The sequence below is a fragment of the Carlito syrichta genome, unplaced genomic scaffold (assembly GCF_000164805.1).
Source record: "Carlito syrichta isolate Samal-C Ts95f unplaced genomic scaffold, Tarsius_syrichta-2.0.1 Scaffold111480, whole genome shotgun sequence".
Classification (NCBI taxonomy): Eukaryota; Metazoa; Chordata; class Mammalia; order Primates; family Tarsiidae; genus Carlito; species Carlito syrichta.
In genome coordinates this window covers 145,387-160,443 of record NW_007055576.1, presented here as the reverse complement: position 1 = coordinate 160,443, position 15,057 = coordinate 145,387, and the positions used below count along the sequence as shown (strand labels likewise).

Genomic DNA, 15,057 nt, shown 5'->3' with positions numbered 1-15,057 from the left:
CTCGGTGTGGGGACACCCTGCCCTCCCCTGGGATCTTCTGGCTTTTGTCTGCCCACTATGATATGTCCACTACAATGTGACTCCATATCTTTATGTAGAATGATTACCAGAGTGCCTCAGGCTGTGAATGAAAGCAAGTTACCAGAAAGGAGAGGATGCTGTGGTAGCAATACATTTAGCAAATTTCCAGACTTCTTGGCTATCTGGGCGAGTAAACCTTTCTCTACCATGGTCTTATTGTCCCCCTGAACCTCAGCTATGGGTGGAGGAATGGCCTTGCTTTTAGGTGCTAATGTCTGTAAGATCCATTCAGCAGGCATGTGTGAAGGTAAGAAGGGAAGACCTGAGGACAGACCATGCAAAGGCCCTGTGGTGGGTTGGGCTGGTGAAGACAGAAGGTAGGAGGGTGGAGGGTAGATTTGTGGGTGGGTTCTGAGTGCCTTGCAAAGCTTTTGTGTGGTGTGATGTCGTCAGTCAGGCTGCCATGTGGGAGGGGGGCAAAGAGGAGGCTTCATAGCCTCCAGGAGAGAGGTGGCCTGCCATCCACGGCCCCTCCCTGCTGGCTTCATGTACCTTGCCAGCACGGGCAATGTGAGACCCCTATGCAAAGGGGAACCAGGTTAGGGGCCCCAGCCTGTCACCCCTGCTCCCTCCCCTCTCCCACCCTGGTGTGTTGGTGCTTGGAACATCTCTCCAGAAGTTCAGGGGCCTCTGATAGTCTTGAACCCCCAGCCTCTGAGTGGATCACACCTGACACTGAGTCTCCCACCCCCTACTTCCCCCAACCCCCAACACAGGCTGCCTCGGGCCCAAGAGCCAAGCCCCCCCCCCAGACCCATTTTAAAAACTGATTACCTGGGGGTTTCACTGCCCTTGCACTTGGCTGAGACTGTCTCTAATTTCCACTTGGTTGGAAATTAGTCCCCTGTGAGGCAGGGACTGCTCCCCCGGCCTCTATCAAGTCCAGGGTCTGTGGGCTGGTACCTCTGGGACCAGAATCCCTGCCGAGGTCTGTCTCCTCCAAGCCCTAGTCCCACCAGCTTGCCGCCAAGAAAGCATCCGCACCCGCTTTGGGGGCGCCCACCTCAGGGCCAGACTGAGCAAGGTGCGCCTAGCCAGCAGGGGCACCGCTCCCCTGGGACAGTAGGGAGGTTCCTGGCTGTGCTTACCGAAGTCGGTAGGGTGGGCGGGGACCCAAGTGGCATGCCCCGCCCCGCCTGCCCGCCCTGGTGGCCGGCTGGGGCGGCATGTCCTGGGAGCACCAGACGGAAGCGCTGCTGGGACTGACACGTGGACTTGGGCGGCGCTGCGGGGTGGAGGCAGGAGAGCCCACCAGCACTGGGACTCGGCTGTGCCCTTGGTTGCCCCAAGCTAGATGCAGCTACCTGCAGACGAGGCCCGCAGGGACACCGCCCGGGACACCCAGTGGTCCAGGTGAGGCTGGGGTGAGCAAACTCTGGCAGGCGCGGTGGGTATGAGGGGAGGGAGGGGAGACGCTGCTCTACAACTGCGCTGGGTAGGAGTCACTGGACTGTGGAGGGCTCCTGTGGCCGCAAGGCTGCCGCCCAGACCCATACAGCCCAGACTTTCCGGGCCTCCTCAGGCAGCCCCAGCCCTTGGGGAGGAGGGAGGGCGTAAGTTGTGAGTGCACCAACCCTCTTCCCCTCCTCCCGCCATCAAGTCCTGTGACCTGGCAGCTGCCCCTGAATTCTTCCAGCAGTGGCCCTGGGGGTGCTCCCTGAGAAACTCACAGGCAGAGAGGTATCCTGGGAGACCTGGCCTTGGGCACAGTCCTGAGTTGTGAGGAACCCCCTTGCCAGGAGGCATGCTTACTGGGACCCCACAGCTGCAGGCAGTGAGCATCTACTCAGGGTCACTGGACAGGTGAGCCTCGGAATGGACTGGTTAGGATCCTATGCCAAGTCCCAGCTGCGTGTGGGGACCATTCCTTCTCCACCAGACTCCGTGCCCCTGTGGATATTTCAAGTCACCCACTGCTACCTGCAGAAGGCTTCCAGGCAGGGACACCACAGAACAGGAGCGAGAGGGTTCGAGTGGGATCCTGAGGAGAGCCCCCAACTGCAGAAGAGCCCGCTGCTTGGCCTGGCTCGGGCTTTGTCCCCAGGGCTTTGTCCCCAGGCGCTATGCGTTCTGGAGCCAGTCTCCCACCACCTCTGAGTTCCCAGGACCCGCCAACCACCTGCAAGGTCAGGGTGCCTTGTGACCCCACCAGCCTTCTAACTGTGTGGGCCGAGGACCCTGAGCTGCTGGGAACAGTTGTGGGAGGCTCTGCGGGACAGTGCCACCATGAATGTTGGCGCCTGGGGATGGGAAATCTGGCGGGGAGTGAGAGGGGCCCCCAAAGCCAGGAGTTCCACGGAGAAGGTACAAAGCCCAAATTGCAACCCTGTCAGGTAACAAGTAGAGAGAGGGCTGTCCTGCACCTCCCCCCTCCCTCTCCACCCATGGTTACCCAGGCCTTGGCCCTTCAGGGCCTTGCTCCAGGCTGAACCTGCCAGGCTTTTCCAGCTCCAGAGGGTGGACACCTGGGGCCTGCAGACATCCTGCTGTTCTGTTAAAAAGAGCATTTGCCCAGCCCTGACCTCCTTCACAGGGCTCCATCTGTGTGGGTGAGACAGTGACATACGTGGAGTGCTTCTGTTGACACAGTGTCTCTGCAGCCTCTGCAGGGGCTGGCACTTCTCCCCACTCCCCCACCCTCCACCCCCACCAGACTGGGGCAGGATGAGGCCAGAGGGGCAGAGTGGAGCAGGTCCCACTCCCCACACACATTCCCTCGGGCTGAAGGCTGTTGTTTTCCCGCCCTGGTGCCACTTCCCTTTTCTGAACCAAAAGGTCACGTGACTATTTGCCCAACTGTGGATACTTCTGTACAGGGGCCATTTGCAGGATCAAGGGCTCCCTCAAAGCTTCCAGGCCCTCTGGCTGGCTGGCATGAGCTGGCATGGTTGGCATAGGTGAGGGGACACATCTCAGGCTGCTCCGGCTTTCTGGTTCTTCCCGACACTGTGGATGGAGGATTCTGGGCCTGGGACCCTAGGCAGCCCTTGGGCCCTGGTCACGATGGGTCGTTCTCTCCAGCTAGCCTTACTTGTTCTGTCTCCTTATGCTGTGGAGGCGGTTTCCCCGCCAGCCTGGCCAGCCCTGCCTCTCCAACTCAGGGACGGGACTATACATGGCTCCACGGGACCTTTACCAGCACCCGCAGCTCCGGGCCAACTGCCTGGGCACTGATGGACTTTTCTTGACTTCCTGTGGCCATCAGGGAAGCCAGAGCCTGGAACTGTATTCTCAGTACTATTCCAGCCTTGGGGCTGGGCGGTCCAGGGGGGTTTTCCACAGTTTTGAACTGGTCTTCCCACCCAAAGAGCAAAAGGGTTGGGCTGTCCACTAGCCAGGTGTGCCTTGGCAGGGTGGCATGTGGGGCGGGTTCCACCTGGACACAGGTGACTCCTTTGCTGCTTTGACCACATAAAGGAACAAAGCTGCTTCTAGAGGACACCTTTGGACTATGAGGCTTTTAGTGGGAAGTTAAGGGTGTGCTTCAGTCAGGGAAAACATGTTTACAGAGAGCTTGGGTGCTGGGGCAGAGTAAACAGGCCTGCGGGCGTGAGCCAAGCCAGGGTGGAGGCCAGGGCAGTCTGGGGCAGCAGGCCCTGAGGCTGGTGTCAGGGTCGGGACTCTGTGCCCCCTGGTAGCCCACGGGCAGTGTTGGTCCCCAGACCCAGGCCCCAACCAGGTGTGGACTCAGCCAATTGTCCCCAGCAGAAGCCATACTCCACTGATAGGTTCCAGGACACATAGCACTTCCTCCCTCATGACTCTCCCAGACCCCAATGGTTGGTGGTGGAGTTGAAGTATCAGAGTTCTTGGCTCTGGCCTGCTGGGTGGGTCTGTTGGTGCCTCCGAGCACAGCAGCATCGTGGCAGGTCCCTCCTCAGGTCTAAGCGTGTGGCCAGCCTGCTCAGCCACCGGCAGTTCTGCCTGCAGGCAAAGCCAGCCCAGGCATTGTTGTGCCAACCTCAGAGGTCCATCCCCTAGGAGGCGTCCTGTGGAGGCACCAACCCTTCCAGGCTACCGCCCTCCCAGGGGCCGGTGGTGTCCTGAGGCTCCCTGTTGAGCGCTCTCTCCATCTCTGATGGGTTCCTGGCCTTAACCACAGCCTTCTCTCTTGGCCACTTCCTGCCCTTCTGGGTCAGCCCAGATGCAGAGGCCTTGGGCTGGGATTATCACCAGCCTCTGTGACCGTCCCCTCTACCGAGAAGCCTTTCTATTACCATCCTTCTCCAATGAGAATTTGATGTGGAGCCAGCTTCCAACTGACAGAGAGGCTGCACGTTCAACACAGACCTCATAGCCCCACCCGGGCCCCACCCACTGCCCCATCCACCCAGGCCTGGCACAGGAACATGGCCAGACCTGGCGCCCTCAAAGGGACTTGGTGCCCCATAAGCTCCCATTGTCAAAACCCACAGCATTGAGAAAGCAGCTCTGCCCTCAGCTGGTCCACAGGCTGGGGGACGGGGTCTTCCCCCCTCACTCCCTAATCAGAGACACAGCAGCCTAGGAACCTCCATTTGCATGGGAGGGACCGTGTGTGGGATTTGGAGGCCCTGCCTGGGGATGCCACCTCGCCCTGCCCCGGCTCCTCCGAGGGGCCATTCCTCCTCTCCTGCCTGCCCCAGGTCCTCTGCTGGACAGGCCCAGGCGACTTTCCTAGACCCTCCTGTTCTGAGCCTGCCCTGTGCCTCTACAGCCCCTCGCCCAGCACCTGCCCCACCATGGGATCCTGGCTGTCAGCTGCTCTGGCTGCCAGAGAACCAAGGGAAGCATGAAGGGTGGCACCGGGTGCTTCTGGCCCTCAGTATTGGGTACTGAAGTGCCATCCATGTGGACACGCCATTGTTCACGTCACTTGCTCTCTGCCACTCCCCCCCGGGCTGCTCCCAGCCTGCTGTGTGCCCTTTCTGCCATGTCCTAGGGCAACTGATAGGTGCATTTAGACATCTGAGAGCTTGCCCCATGGCCCTCCCATGAGGCTGTCGCAATTCAGCCCCTCAGTGTGTGGGACCATGTCCCACAGCACTTGGGGATGTCTCTGGGTGATGATCTGGGAGCAACAGGGCCACGCGGGCCTCCCTGGGGACTCAGCCTCTCCTCCCCCACAGGCCTGAGTGCCAGGCATGGACAGGTGCCCTGCTGCTGGGCACTTGCCTGTTGTACTGCACCCGCGTCAGCATGCCTGTGTGCACTGCATCCATAAGCGAGGACTTCGGCTGGAACAAGAAGGAGGCCGGCGTCGTGCTCAGCAGCTTCTTCTGGGGCTACTGCCTGACGCAGGTTGTCGGTGGCCATCTTGGGGACCGGTAAGCATACCCTCCCTATTGTCCTGCCAGATGGAGCTGCCCACAGGGCCAGGGGCAGAGGTGGCTATTGCTGCACTCCAAGGTGAGGTGAAGACAGAGCTGGAGGTAGAGGTCTGGGAGGTTGCATGAGGAGGGGACACAGCCCCAGGATCCCTGGTCTCCCCTGGAGGGACTCGGGCCATGGGTGGGAACTGCGGAGGTGCCACACCACCCCTCATCCCACCTGCCTCTCCTGCAGGATTGGGGGTGAGAAGGTCATCCTGCTCTCCGCCTCTGCCTGGGGCTGTGTCACTGCTGCCACGCCCCTGCTTGCCCACCTAGGCAGCGCCCACCTGGCCTTCCTCACAGTCTCACGCATACTCACAGGCCTGTTTCAAGGTAAGGGACTCGGGTGGCCACCCTGGTGCACCTCCAGCTCTGTGCCACCAATCGGACAGACAAGGGGAGTGTGTGCATATGTACATACATGTGTACATATATGTTGGTGGTGTGCACGTGTGAGTGCACGTGTGAACATGTGCCTGTGTACATGTGTGTGTGCATGTAGTCTGTGTGTGTGATGTGAATGCTTGTGTGCTCGTGTGTGCCAGTGTACCAGTGTATATATGTGTGTACCTGCGTACATGCATATGTGAGTACATATGTGTCTGTGTACATGTATGTGCACATATGTGTCCTCAGAAGGTGCATGCCCTCTGTGGTGACACATAGGATCACATGGGGCACTGATACTGACCTCCTGCCACTGAAGGTTGTCACCAACACCTTAGTTCAGTGACACCTCCCACTGAGGGGCCTGCTGTGGGCTACAGGACTTCATGAACTCAGACATGTGCACACTGGTGATGCCGATTCTGGGGCCATGGTGCCCCTTGTCAAGAGGAATGAAGTGGGCGTCCCTGCCTGGGGGACCTGGAGAAGCTGCCCAGTCTCCAGGCTGCAGGATCTGCCCACCCTCCTGAGTTCCCATCCACCCCCCTCCCCCAGGGCCCTGAGCATCCAGACCCTGCTCCATGCCTTGTCCCACCTTCCTGAGCCAGTGTAGGTCGGGCAGTGCTGAATTCCCCTAGATATATATATATATAAATAAATAAATAGATATATAAAAATAGATATATATATAAATAGATATATAGATAAATAACCTTCCCCCTGCTCCAAGTCAAGAGTCTGGGATGCCCTTCCAGGCCCCTCCCCCTCTTCCTCACTCCAGGCCTCAGGGTGCTGCTCAGGACCCCCCCAGCAGAGGAGGGTGTGTGGCCTGGAGAGAGGCCACTCTTGTGGTCAAGGCTGTCTTACTAGAGCACAGGCACCCTGACCACACCAGGGCGCACACGGAACCCCATGAGTGGCCAGCCCCCAGGAAGAGGTACTGCAAATACAGTAGTGATTTGAGCTGGTGGCATATTGTGGATCCCATCCAGAGCTGGCTCCTCCTGTATCGCCCATCCCCACGTACAGCTGAGTGGCCACAGGAGACCCAGCAGCTGTGAGGAGGCAAAGGAGCTGGGAAGAAAGGAAGGACTGACCACCCCCAGGAGGGGAGGACAGGCCTGGCATGACCATCATTTGTGTTTACACGGGGGACTTCTAGGTGAGGACAGGGTTCCCCAACCTGAAACAATGAGGGAAACACTCCCAGAGCCATGGGCCAGGTATTCTAGCCCTTCCCTGCTATTGCTGAGAAGGTGCCTGGACCTCCAGCCCAGGGGGTGGGTGGCTGTTCTCATGGGCAGCTCTAAACAGCGCAGACTGACCCCCGTCAGCCAGCTGCCAGTGCCTGCTGCACTTCCTCTACTTGGGTCAGTCTGTTCATGCTATGATGACTGGGCACGCTAAGCACATTCTGTGTTCTAGAAACTTTTCAAAATCTGGCATGTGTGTGTTTTGTTTGTTTGAGTTTTCTTGAGACAATGTCTTGCTCTGTCGCCTAGACTGGAGTGCAGTGGCTCCATCATAGTTCACTGCAGCCTTGACCTCCTGGGCTCAAGTGATCCCCCCTCCTCAGCCTCCTGAGTAGCTGGGACTACAGGCATGTGCCCCCACATTCAGCTAATTTTTTATTTGTTGTAGAGACAGGATCTCACTATGCTGCCCAACTGGTGTCCAACCTCTGGGTTCAAGCAATCCTCCCAACTCAGCCTCCCAAAGTGCTAAGATTACAGGCATGAACCTGGTACATTTTAATATCAGATTCATGCTCTGCCCACAAGTCTACTCTGGGGGGCCCAAGGAGCAGCAAGGGTGACCACAAGATAACCATTGCTACCTCTGATGACTGGTCATGCAGGTGGGGACAGTGGTGTGCTTGTGTACTTTGACTTTGGCAGAGGGGAGACACTGGGTTTCCAAGACCTGTGACTCTCATACAATGGGGGTGCTGGACTTCTGGGGAGAGCTCCAGGGTCCCTGGCTCATAGCTGGTCCTTGAGGGAATGGGGTCTGCCTTCTGAGTCAGGACTGTGTGAGTTGATGAGAGTGATAAGATGTCACAGAGTGAAGCAGGTGGGCATTTCCTGCGTGCTGACATCATGCACATGTCTTGGGGTGGAGAGGTAGCATCAGCGCCCTATAGTCACGGGCCTGAGGTGAAAGGACAGGCTCCTACTGTCTTGGCACCTCCAGGAGAGCCACAGCCCCCAGATGGATGCCTCCAGAGCCCCTCCAGGCCAGGCACGGGAACTGTCTTGAATGAATGGGATGTGGGTCTGCAAGGCAGTTTCCAAACTGTTAAAGCTGCTGGAGAACCCTCTATCCAACAGGAATCCTAGGAGGAAGTGCAATTTGTAAAACAGATAGAGATGGTGTTCCTGGGGAAAGCGTGTGTCTGTGTGTGCATGTGTGTGCAAATCTCTATGTGTATATATGTATACCTATGTGTGCACACATTTGTATGCGTGTGTATCTGCATGCTCAGATGTGTGTGTATCAGTGTGTGTATATGTGTATGTGCATGTCTCTGTGTGCATGTATCTGTGCACGTGTTTGCATGCATGTGTATCTCTGTGTATGTGTACCCATGTGCACATGTGTTTGCATGTGTGTTCATATCTGTGCACGTGTGTCTCTCTGTGTGTCTGCATAATCTCTGTGTGTGTATCCGTATGAGCACACATGCGTGTGCCAGCATGGACGCCATGGAGCACAACTGAGATGTTGGTATGCTGGTGGAAGTTTGCATGTGCGCACATATGCACCTGTCACAAGTGTGTTGGTGGGAGGTGTCTGTGGAGCACAGCTGGGCTCTGATGTGCTGCTGGCAGGAGAGTGTGTGCACCTGTGTACATGCATGTGTGTGGGATCCTTGCCAACCTGGGGGACACATCCTTCTCACAGCTGTGCAAGTCATGTGACCTTGAGCACATCTCTCCCACACTGAGCCTGTGTCCCCAGCTGGTCCCGCGGGGGTCATGGGCCACACCTGGATGGGTGGGCTGGGTGAGACTCCCTGGAAGGACAACAGTACCCGTCTCCTCGCTGCAGGGGTTCACTTCCCCGCCCTGACCAGCCTGTTGTCACAGAGGGTGCAGGAGAGCCAGCGAGCCTTCACCTATAGTGCCGTGGGCGCCGGCTCCCAGTTCGGGTAAGGCGGGCCTCAACTCAGGAAGGTCATCAGGCCAGCAACTGGGGTGGCCATGGTTGGGTGGAGTGGCCACAGTGAGGCGGGTGTGGCAGGGATGTAGCTCTGCTGGCCTGACTGAGCGCCAAGGAGCCGAGACTGTGCAGAGCATTCAATGTGCCACTCCTGCCCTTCCTGGTGCTGGCAGGTGCTGAGGTGGGACTTGGGGATGGGGTTGAGGTGGGGCTGCTCCCTCACACTCCCTTTCATCTGTACTAATGGAGGCAGACGCGGGCCCCCCTTGGCAGCCCGCTCCCCCATCCCCCAACCCATGAGCGCCTATGGCAGCAGGATCAGCCGGGCAGGTCGCTGCAGCCTGTGTGTGAGGCTAAGGGCGATGTGTCAGCGTCGGTGATGGGAACCCTGTGTCCTCAGCCTCCTTCCCAGCCCCTATTCTCGGGCGGCGCCAGACCCTCTGTGATGCCAGCATGTGCCGAGGCCTGGCCGGGCAGGAAACCTGCTCGCAAGCTTCAGCAGGTGGACACTTGCATGGGTCCACAAGGGCTTCTCAGAGGGATAGCCTCCCAGCCTGGCATGCCCCTACCTGGCACACCTCCCCATGCTTGCAGGACACTGCTGGCTGGCGTGGCAGGCTCCCTGCTCCTGGAGTGGCACAGCTGGCAGGGTGTCTTCTACTTCTCGGGCGGCCTCACTTTGCTCTGGGTGTGGTATGTGCACAGGTACCTGCTGAGCGAAAAAGGTAACCGGCCAGGCGGCACAGAGCAGGGTCAGTATGGGGCAGGTTCAGCATGGCAGGGCCCAAGACTGTGGCTCTGGCCTGCTCAAGGACCCTCAAGACCAGAGGCTGAGGAAGCGTGCCCCAGTACCCAGCTCTCACCTGCCCAGTCCCCAATTCGGTCTAGAAAGTTCTGTGTAGGGCTGGGACAGATACACGGTGACCTGCCATGCAGGACCAGAACAGGGCAGGAAGGTCTCGGGGGTCGCTGTGGGAAAGGTGTTTTAGACCCTGCCACTCCAGGGCAATGCTGCTATTGGGTGCTGGGCAGGAGAAACCTAGGAGTATGTGCCAGGCATGGGTGGGGCCTGCAGACCTCCTAGTCACCTGTTCAGAGCAGACCCCAATAGCCATTGCCTCGAATCTGTGCCCCTCAGATCTCGTCCCAGCCTGGGGCGCTATGGCCCATGGCCAGCCGGTGTCCAAGCATAGCAGCATCCCTTGGAGGCAGCTCTTCCGGAAGCCTCCTGTCTGGTGAGCTGGGCCTGCATGGCCCTTGGAGAGAGGATGGACCAGCACTTGCTGGATAGCCCTGAGCAGGCAGGGCTGGTCTGGAAGGGAGTGGGTGGGGATGCCAGCCCCAGAAGAATGGAGGGGTGTGTCCCACAGGCTGTGCCTGCTCGCAGGGATGCTGGGTGTGGAGGGGCTGGTTCACACCTGAGCTGGGCCCCCATGCAGGGCGGCCATCTTCTCACAGCTGTCCTCAGCCTGCTCTTTCTTCATCCTGCTCTCCTGGCTGCCCACCTTCTTTAAGGAGACCTTCCCACACTCCAAGGTGGGTTGGCCTCTCCCTGCCCACAGGGTGGGGGGGGTCTGACTGTGCCGGGCACCACAGACTCCAGTCCCAGCATGCAGATGGGAACCCCAGGTTCCGGCCAGGACTCTGAGGGAAAGCCGTTTGTCTGGAAATGGCTTTCCCCATGCAGGCAGGCCCAGCAGGTGTCTGTTTCTGAGGCCTGGAATGCGGGTGACCGGGACTCCCTCCCGTGGCTGCTGCTGTCTCCACACACAACACCTGCTCCCCAGAGCCCCGACCCTTGGGCCTGGCCTGAGCAGAGCAGGAAGAGGGTATAGGTCACCTGCTGTGCTGCATGCCCCACCCTGGTCCTGCCCCATCCCCAGTGGGAGCAGTGTGCTGCCTCAAGGAGGTGGGAGGTGGTGGCAGGCTGAGTGGGTGCAGCCTGACTGGAGCCTGGGCCTCCCACCCCAGAGGGCCTCTGCCTGAACATCCAGTCTGGGGGTGAGAAGGGCTTTCCTGAGCAGTGATGGCATGGGGTACTGTCTGGCCTGTGTGTCCTCCTTCAGGTGACCTCCACCTCTGAGGCCATGCTCTTCCCTGCAGGGCTGGGTCTTCAACGTTGTGCCCTGGTTGGTGGCGATTCCTGCCAGTCTGTTTAGCGGGTTCCTCTCTGATCATCTCATCAGTCAGGGTGAGCCCTGGGGAGGGTACCAGGCCAGGAGCCCGCTCTTGGTTAACTTCACCTTTGAAGGTGGGAGGCTCCCTCTTAGAGGGTGCAGCTTCAGGGTGTGGAGGAGGCCTGTGGCCCAGGACCAAACTGGAACTGGGTGTGGACGCAGCCTGGGGCCTGGCCCATTCAGTTTGGCCTGCACCTGCCTTCAGCCAAGCTCTTCTTTCCCATGCTCAGTTTCCTCGCTAAGGACAGGCTTGGGGTTCAGTTAGAGAGCCCTGGTCACACTGTGATGGTGGCACTCTCCCTCTGGGGAGACACAGCCCTTGACTCTCTGTGGAGGAGGAAGGCCTCTGGTGGGTTCAGAGGGTGCAGACACCCACATCTGCACTTGAACCTTTCAAAGAGTTCCATCTCTGTTCCGTGTGCTCCAGATCCAAACAGGGACAAGCCCCAAGGACTGTGTGTGTTGCTTTGAGCTCCCTACGTACCTGGTTGTACATGCAGTGCTTCCCACAGGACAGTGTCCTCTGGGATACATACATGTAGGTGCACACATGTGCTCACATGCTCACTCTGCACATGGATACCCATTCTCTAGATGTAGGTGTTTTCCCTAATTATAAAAGGGATAGGCACTCCCTGAGGTAATACTAGAAAATCTGGAGGAACAGAGAAAGTGGGAACCACATGGTTGTTCACGCCTTTGTCACCCTCCGCATGACCACTCTTCTATGTGTTTCACCTAGACCTCGGAAATCTTCTAAGTGCATATGGACTGCCGCACAGCTGTGCTGCACACGTGCACATGCATATGCAGATGTTTCACCCACCCTGAGCCCTGAGCCACCGCCCCAGCCACCCCATACCTCCTCCTTCTCCACCGCTGTGCTGGGTGGGGGCCGCTCGGTGCCATCGGGAGGGGTCGGGTGAGCAGGCTGACAGGACCTTTCCTTGGTCTCCCTCCCCACTCAGGTTACAGAGCCATCACAGTGCGGAAGTTCATGCAGGTAGGAAAATCCCTCCAGCGACTCACTCTGGACATCCCTGCTTGTCTCGGATCTCCTGGGGCCTGAGGGTTGTGTCCCTAAGTCACCTGATTTCTGGGATCAGGCAGATGCGAGTCCTCCCAGGCACTGGAGGTGGCTGGCGCCTGTGTCAGGGCAGCAAGGCTGGCCTGAGGCCTTCTCTGGGCTCTGAGCTCGGGCTCCTGGCTCTCTGTTCCCTGGGCTTGGTGCCTCTTTCTGGGCCTAGGCTTATGCCTGCCGAAAAAACCTCCCTCATAGCCGGGCCTGTTCCTGGGAGCTCATCTCAATTGTCCTCTGGTGGGGGCCATGATGGGTGTCCAGGCTGGGCAGACCAGCCCCTCATGATGTACCCCTAGGTGCTGGTCGGGTGGGCCAAGCCGGGAGGGGTCCTAATCACAGTGGCCCATGGCACCTGCTGCAGGATCTCACCCCCTGCTAGGTGATGGGCCTCGGCCTGTCAAGCATGTTCGCTCTGTGTCTGGGCCACTCCTCAAGCTTCTGCAAGTCTGTGGTCTTTGCATCGGCCTCCATCGGCCTCCAGACCTTCAACCACAGGTGAGAGCCGACCACTCTGTTCACCAGAGCTGCCATGGTGTCAGGCACCCCAGCTCGGCACGAGAGGCCTCTGCCTCTCTCCACATCCCCTCCTCTTGTGTAGCCTCCTTCCTGAGCTGCCCGGTGGCCACTGTGTCCCTGGGAGCTGTTTCAGGACCCGCCGCCCAGTGAGTGGGTCGCCTGTGCTCTGCTGCGCGTTGTTTCAGGGCAGCTTCCTGGGTCCGCTATGAAGAGTGCCATGCTGGGGCACAGGATGGGTTGGGGGGGGTCCTGCAGTGCCTGGCAGAGCGAGCAGACCCAGGCATCTCCCAGTACCCTCTGCCAGGCTCACCCGGCCCTTCCTTCCCTGTGATGGCCTCGGATCTCCCTTCCTGTCCCTGCAGCGGCATCTCCGTGAACATTCAAGACCTGGCCCCATCCTGTGCCGGCTTTCTGTTTGGTGAGGACGTCACTCGCCCGGACTTGCCCCTGCCCAGGCCTCCAAGCGGGTGGGCTGTGGGAGTCCCCGGGAGCTTCCTCTGACCGTCCTGATTCTCTCTGGCTCTGGCCTGTTCACAGGTGTGGCCAACACAGCTGGGGCCTTGGCAGGTAAGGTTGGGTCTCCGTGCATGGAGTCCCACTGCTCATGGGGCCTGAGGGGCTGCAGGGTGGAGTGTGGTGCCCTTCCGAGGGGTCCCGGTGTCAGAGGAGGGCACAGACCCCAGAGCTAGCCTAGGGAGAGGAGGACATGGTTACCTCTGAGGTGTCCCCCAACCGTCACTGAAGGCAGGTAGCTCATGGTGGCCATCCTACCCACTCACAAATGTGGTCGAGTCCTTGTCAACCAGGATCCCAAGATCATTCCCTGGCTCAGCTCCTCCTGCCACGCACCTGTTGCTTTAATTCCCCTTTGGAGGGACATGGGAGAGACTGGTTAGGGGGTCATTTCCCAGGTATCCTGTGAGGCTTCACCCCTCCGACACCCTCTGAGTCTGAGCCTGGCCCTGCAGCTCTGACATCAGAATTCAGCTCCGGGAACCATGGAGGTTTCTGCTTGTCAGAAGGACTGAGAGGGACCCTGAGTCATAGCTGCAGCCCCCACCCTTGCACTTCTCCCTGGTGCTGCCATGGGGGTGGGGCAGGGTAGGGTGGGGTGGGGCCTGGCTGTCCAGGCAGCACTGAGCCCCTCACTCCTTGCTTCCCGGCAGGTGTCGTGGGCGTGTGTCTGGGTGGCTACCTGATTGAGACCACAGGCTCCTGGGCCTGCCTGTTCCAGTTGGTGGCAGTGATTAGCAACCTAGGGCTGTGCACCTTCCTGGTGTTTGGACAGGCCCGGAGGGTGGACCTGAACCCGTCCCACCAGGATCTCTAGGCCCCACAGTCCTCTGGGCTAAGGGCTCAGGAGGAGAGGCCTTGAGCAGAAGAGAATTCAAACCACAACCCACACAGGCCCGGAAGGGTTGGGGCATGGGGGTAGGCTGGGCTCATGAACCACCTACCTCTCTCTGAGCCTCGGTTTTCCCACCTGCCAGTGGGATTGATCCTGTTCTCCTCATATGGTGGTATGACTGTGAGGAGTGAGTGGAGGATTTTGGTATCCTGCAGCTTCCTTACTGGCACACTCTGCACTACCCCCCACCCCTTGTGTGGACATGCGCCTGGGAGTGCAGGGGCGGGGTGCTGGACTGAGTCTCCCCCATACCTCACCTACTTCGCTTGTCTCCAGCGGGGGGACCATCCTGAGCACTGCAGGATGTTAGGAGCACCCCTGACCCCACCCACTCCATGCCAGCAGCACCCTTCCTCCTGGCCTTCCTCCCTCCCACAAGTCACAGCAAGCAGGACTGTCTTCACACAACGTCCCCAGGTAGAAACCACCCCGGGGAGGCTACCTGCTCAGCAAGGCTTCAGTGCTTCTTCTCCCAGCAGCCGACTAAGCTCCCAGGTCAATGGTGGGTGGTGGGCTAGAGACCCTTGCCCATCTCTGGGGAGCCCCCACCCCGTCTTTCCTCCTGCGGTTCCCTTGGTACTAGCAATGTGTCCTGGGTGGCTAGATGCCTGGACACCCCTGGGCCCTGTCTACTGTGGCCGTGGTCTGGGCTGTTTGGCCCTTGGGCCATCCAGGAACCATCAGCACCTCCTGTGGGGATTGGCCCCATGCATCCCAGAGCAAAGAGGAACCATGTCTCTAGTGCTCTTTCTACCTCCCCTTTCACACTCTGAGGAGCTGGTGGCCTCATGAGTTAATAATGGACTTTGCAAAGTGTATATGCAGAGGAAAGAAACTATAAAAATATGGAAAACTGCACCAAAGCCTTATTTAAACGACCATTAAACTATTTAT

The 15,057-nt window shown here is 58.9% G+C and overlaps 1 protein-coding gene across 1 annotated transcript; it reads left to right on the top strand.

The window, feature by feature from the left end:
* The first annotated feature begins 1,364 nt into the window (after positions 1-1,364).
* On the top strand, positions 1,365-14,118 carry SLC17A9 (solute carrier family 17 member 9). Its single transcript, XM_008069545.2, has 13 exons — positions 1,365-1,434; positions 5,190-5,387; positions 5,626-5,765; positions 8,871-8,970; positions 9,576-9,706; positions 10,120-10,216; positions 10,421-10,517; positions 11,085-11,172; positions 12,127-12,161; positions 12,619-12,734; positions 13,118-13,173; positions 13,293-13,322; positions 13,922-14,118. The coding sequence occupies exons 1-13, from the start codon at positions 1,376-1,378 to the stop codon at positions 14,083-14,085; spliced, it is 1,311 nt and encodes a 436-aa protein (XP_008067736.1). The 5' UTR covers positions 1,365-1,375; the 3' UTR covers positions 14,086-14,118.
* Positions 14,119-15,057: the final 939 nt, after the last annotated feature.

Bases quoted from the DNA above. Each gene is read 5' to 3' on its own strand.
- SLC17A9 (XM_008069545.2), top strand. From the start codon at position 1,376: ATGCAGCTACCTGCAGACGAGGCCCGCAGGGACACCGCCCGGGACACC. The intron at 5,766-8,870 runs GTAAGGGACTCG...TCCTCGCTGCAG, and splicing joins ACTCACAGGCCTGTTTCAAG to GGGTTCACTTCCCCGCCCTG. The intron at 12,162-12,618 runs GTAGGAAAATCC...ACCCCCTGCTAG, and splicing joins CAGTGCGGAAGTTCATGCAG to GTGATGGGCCTCGGCCTGTC.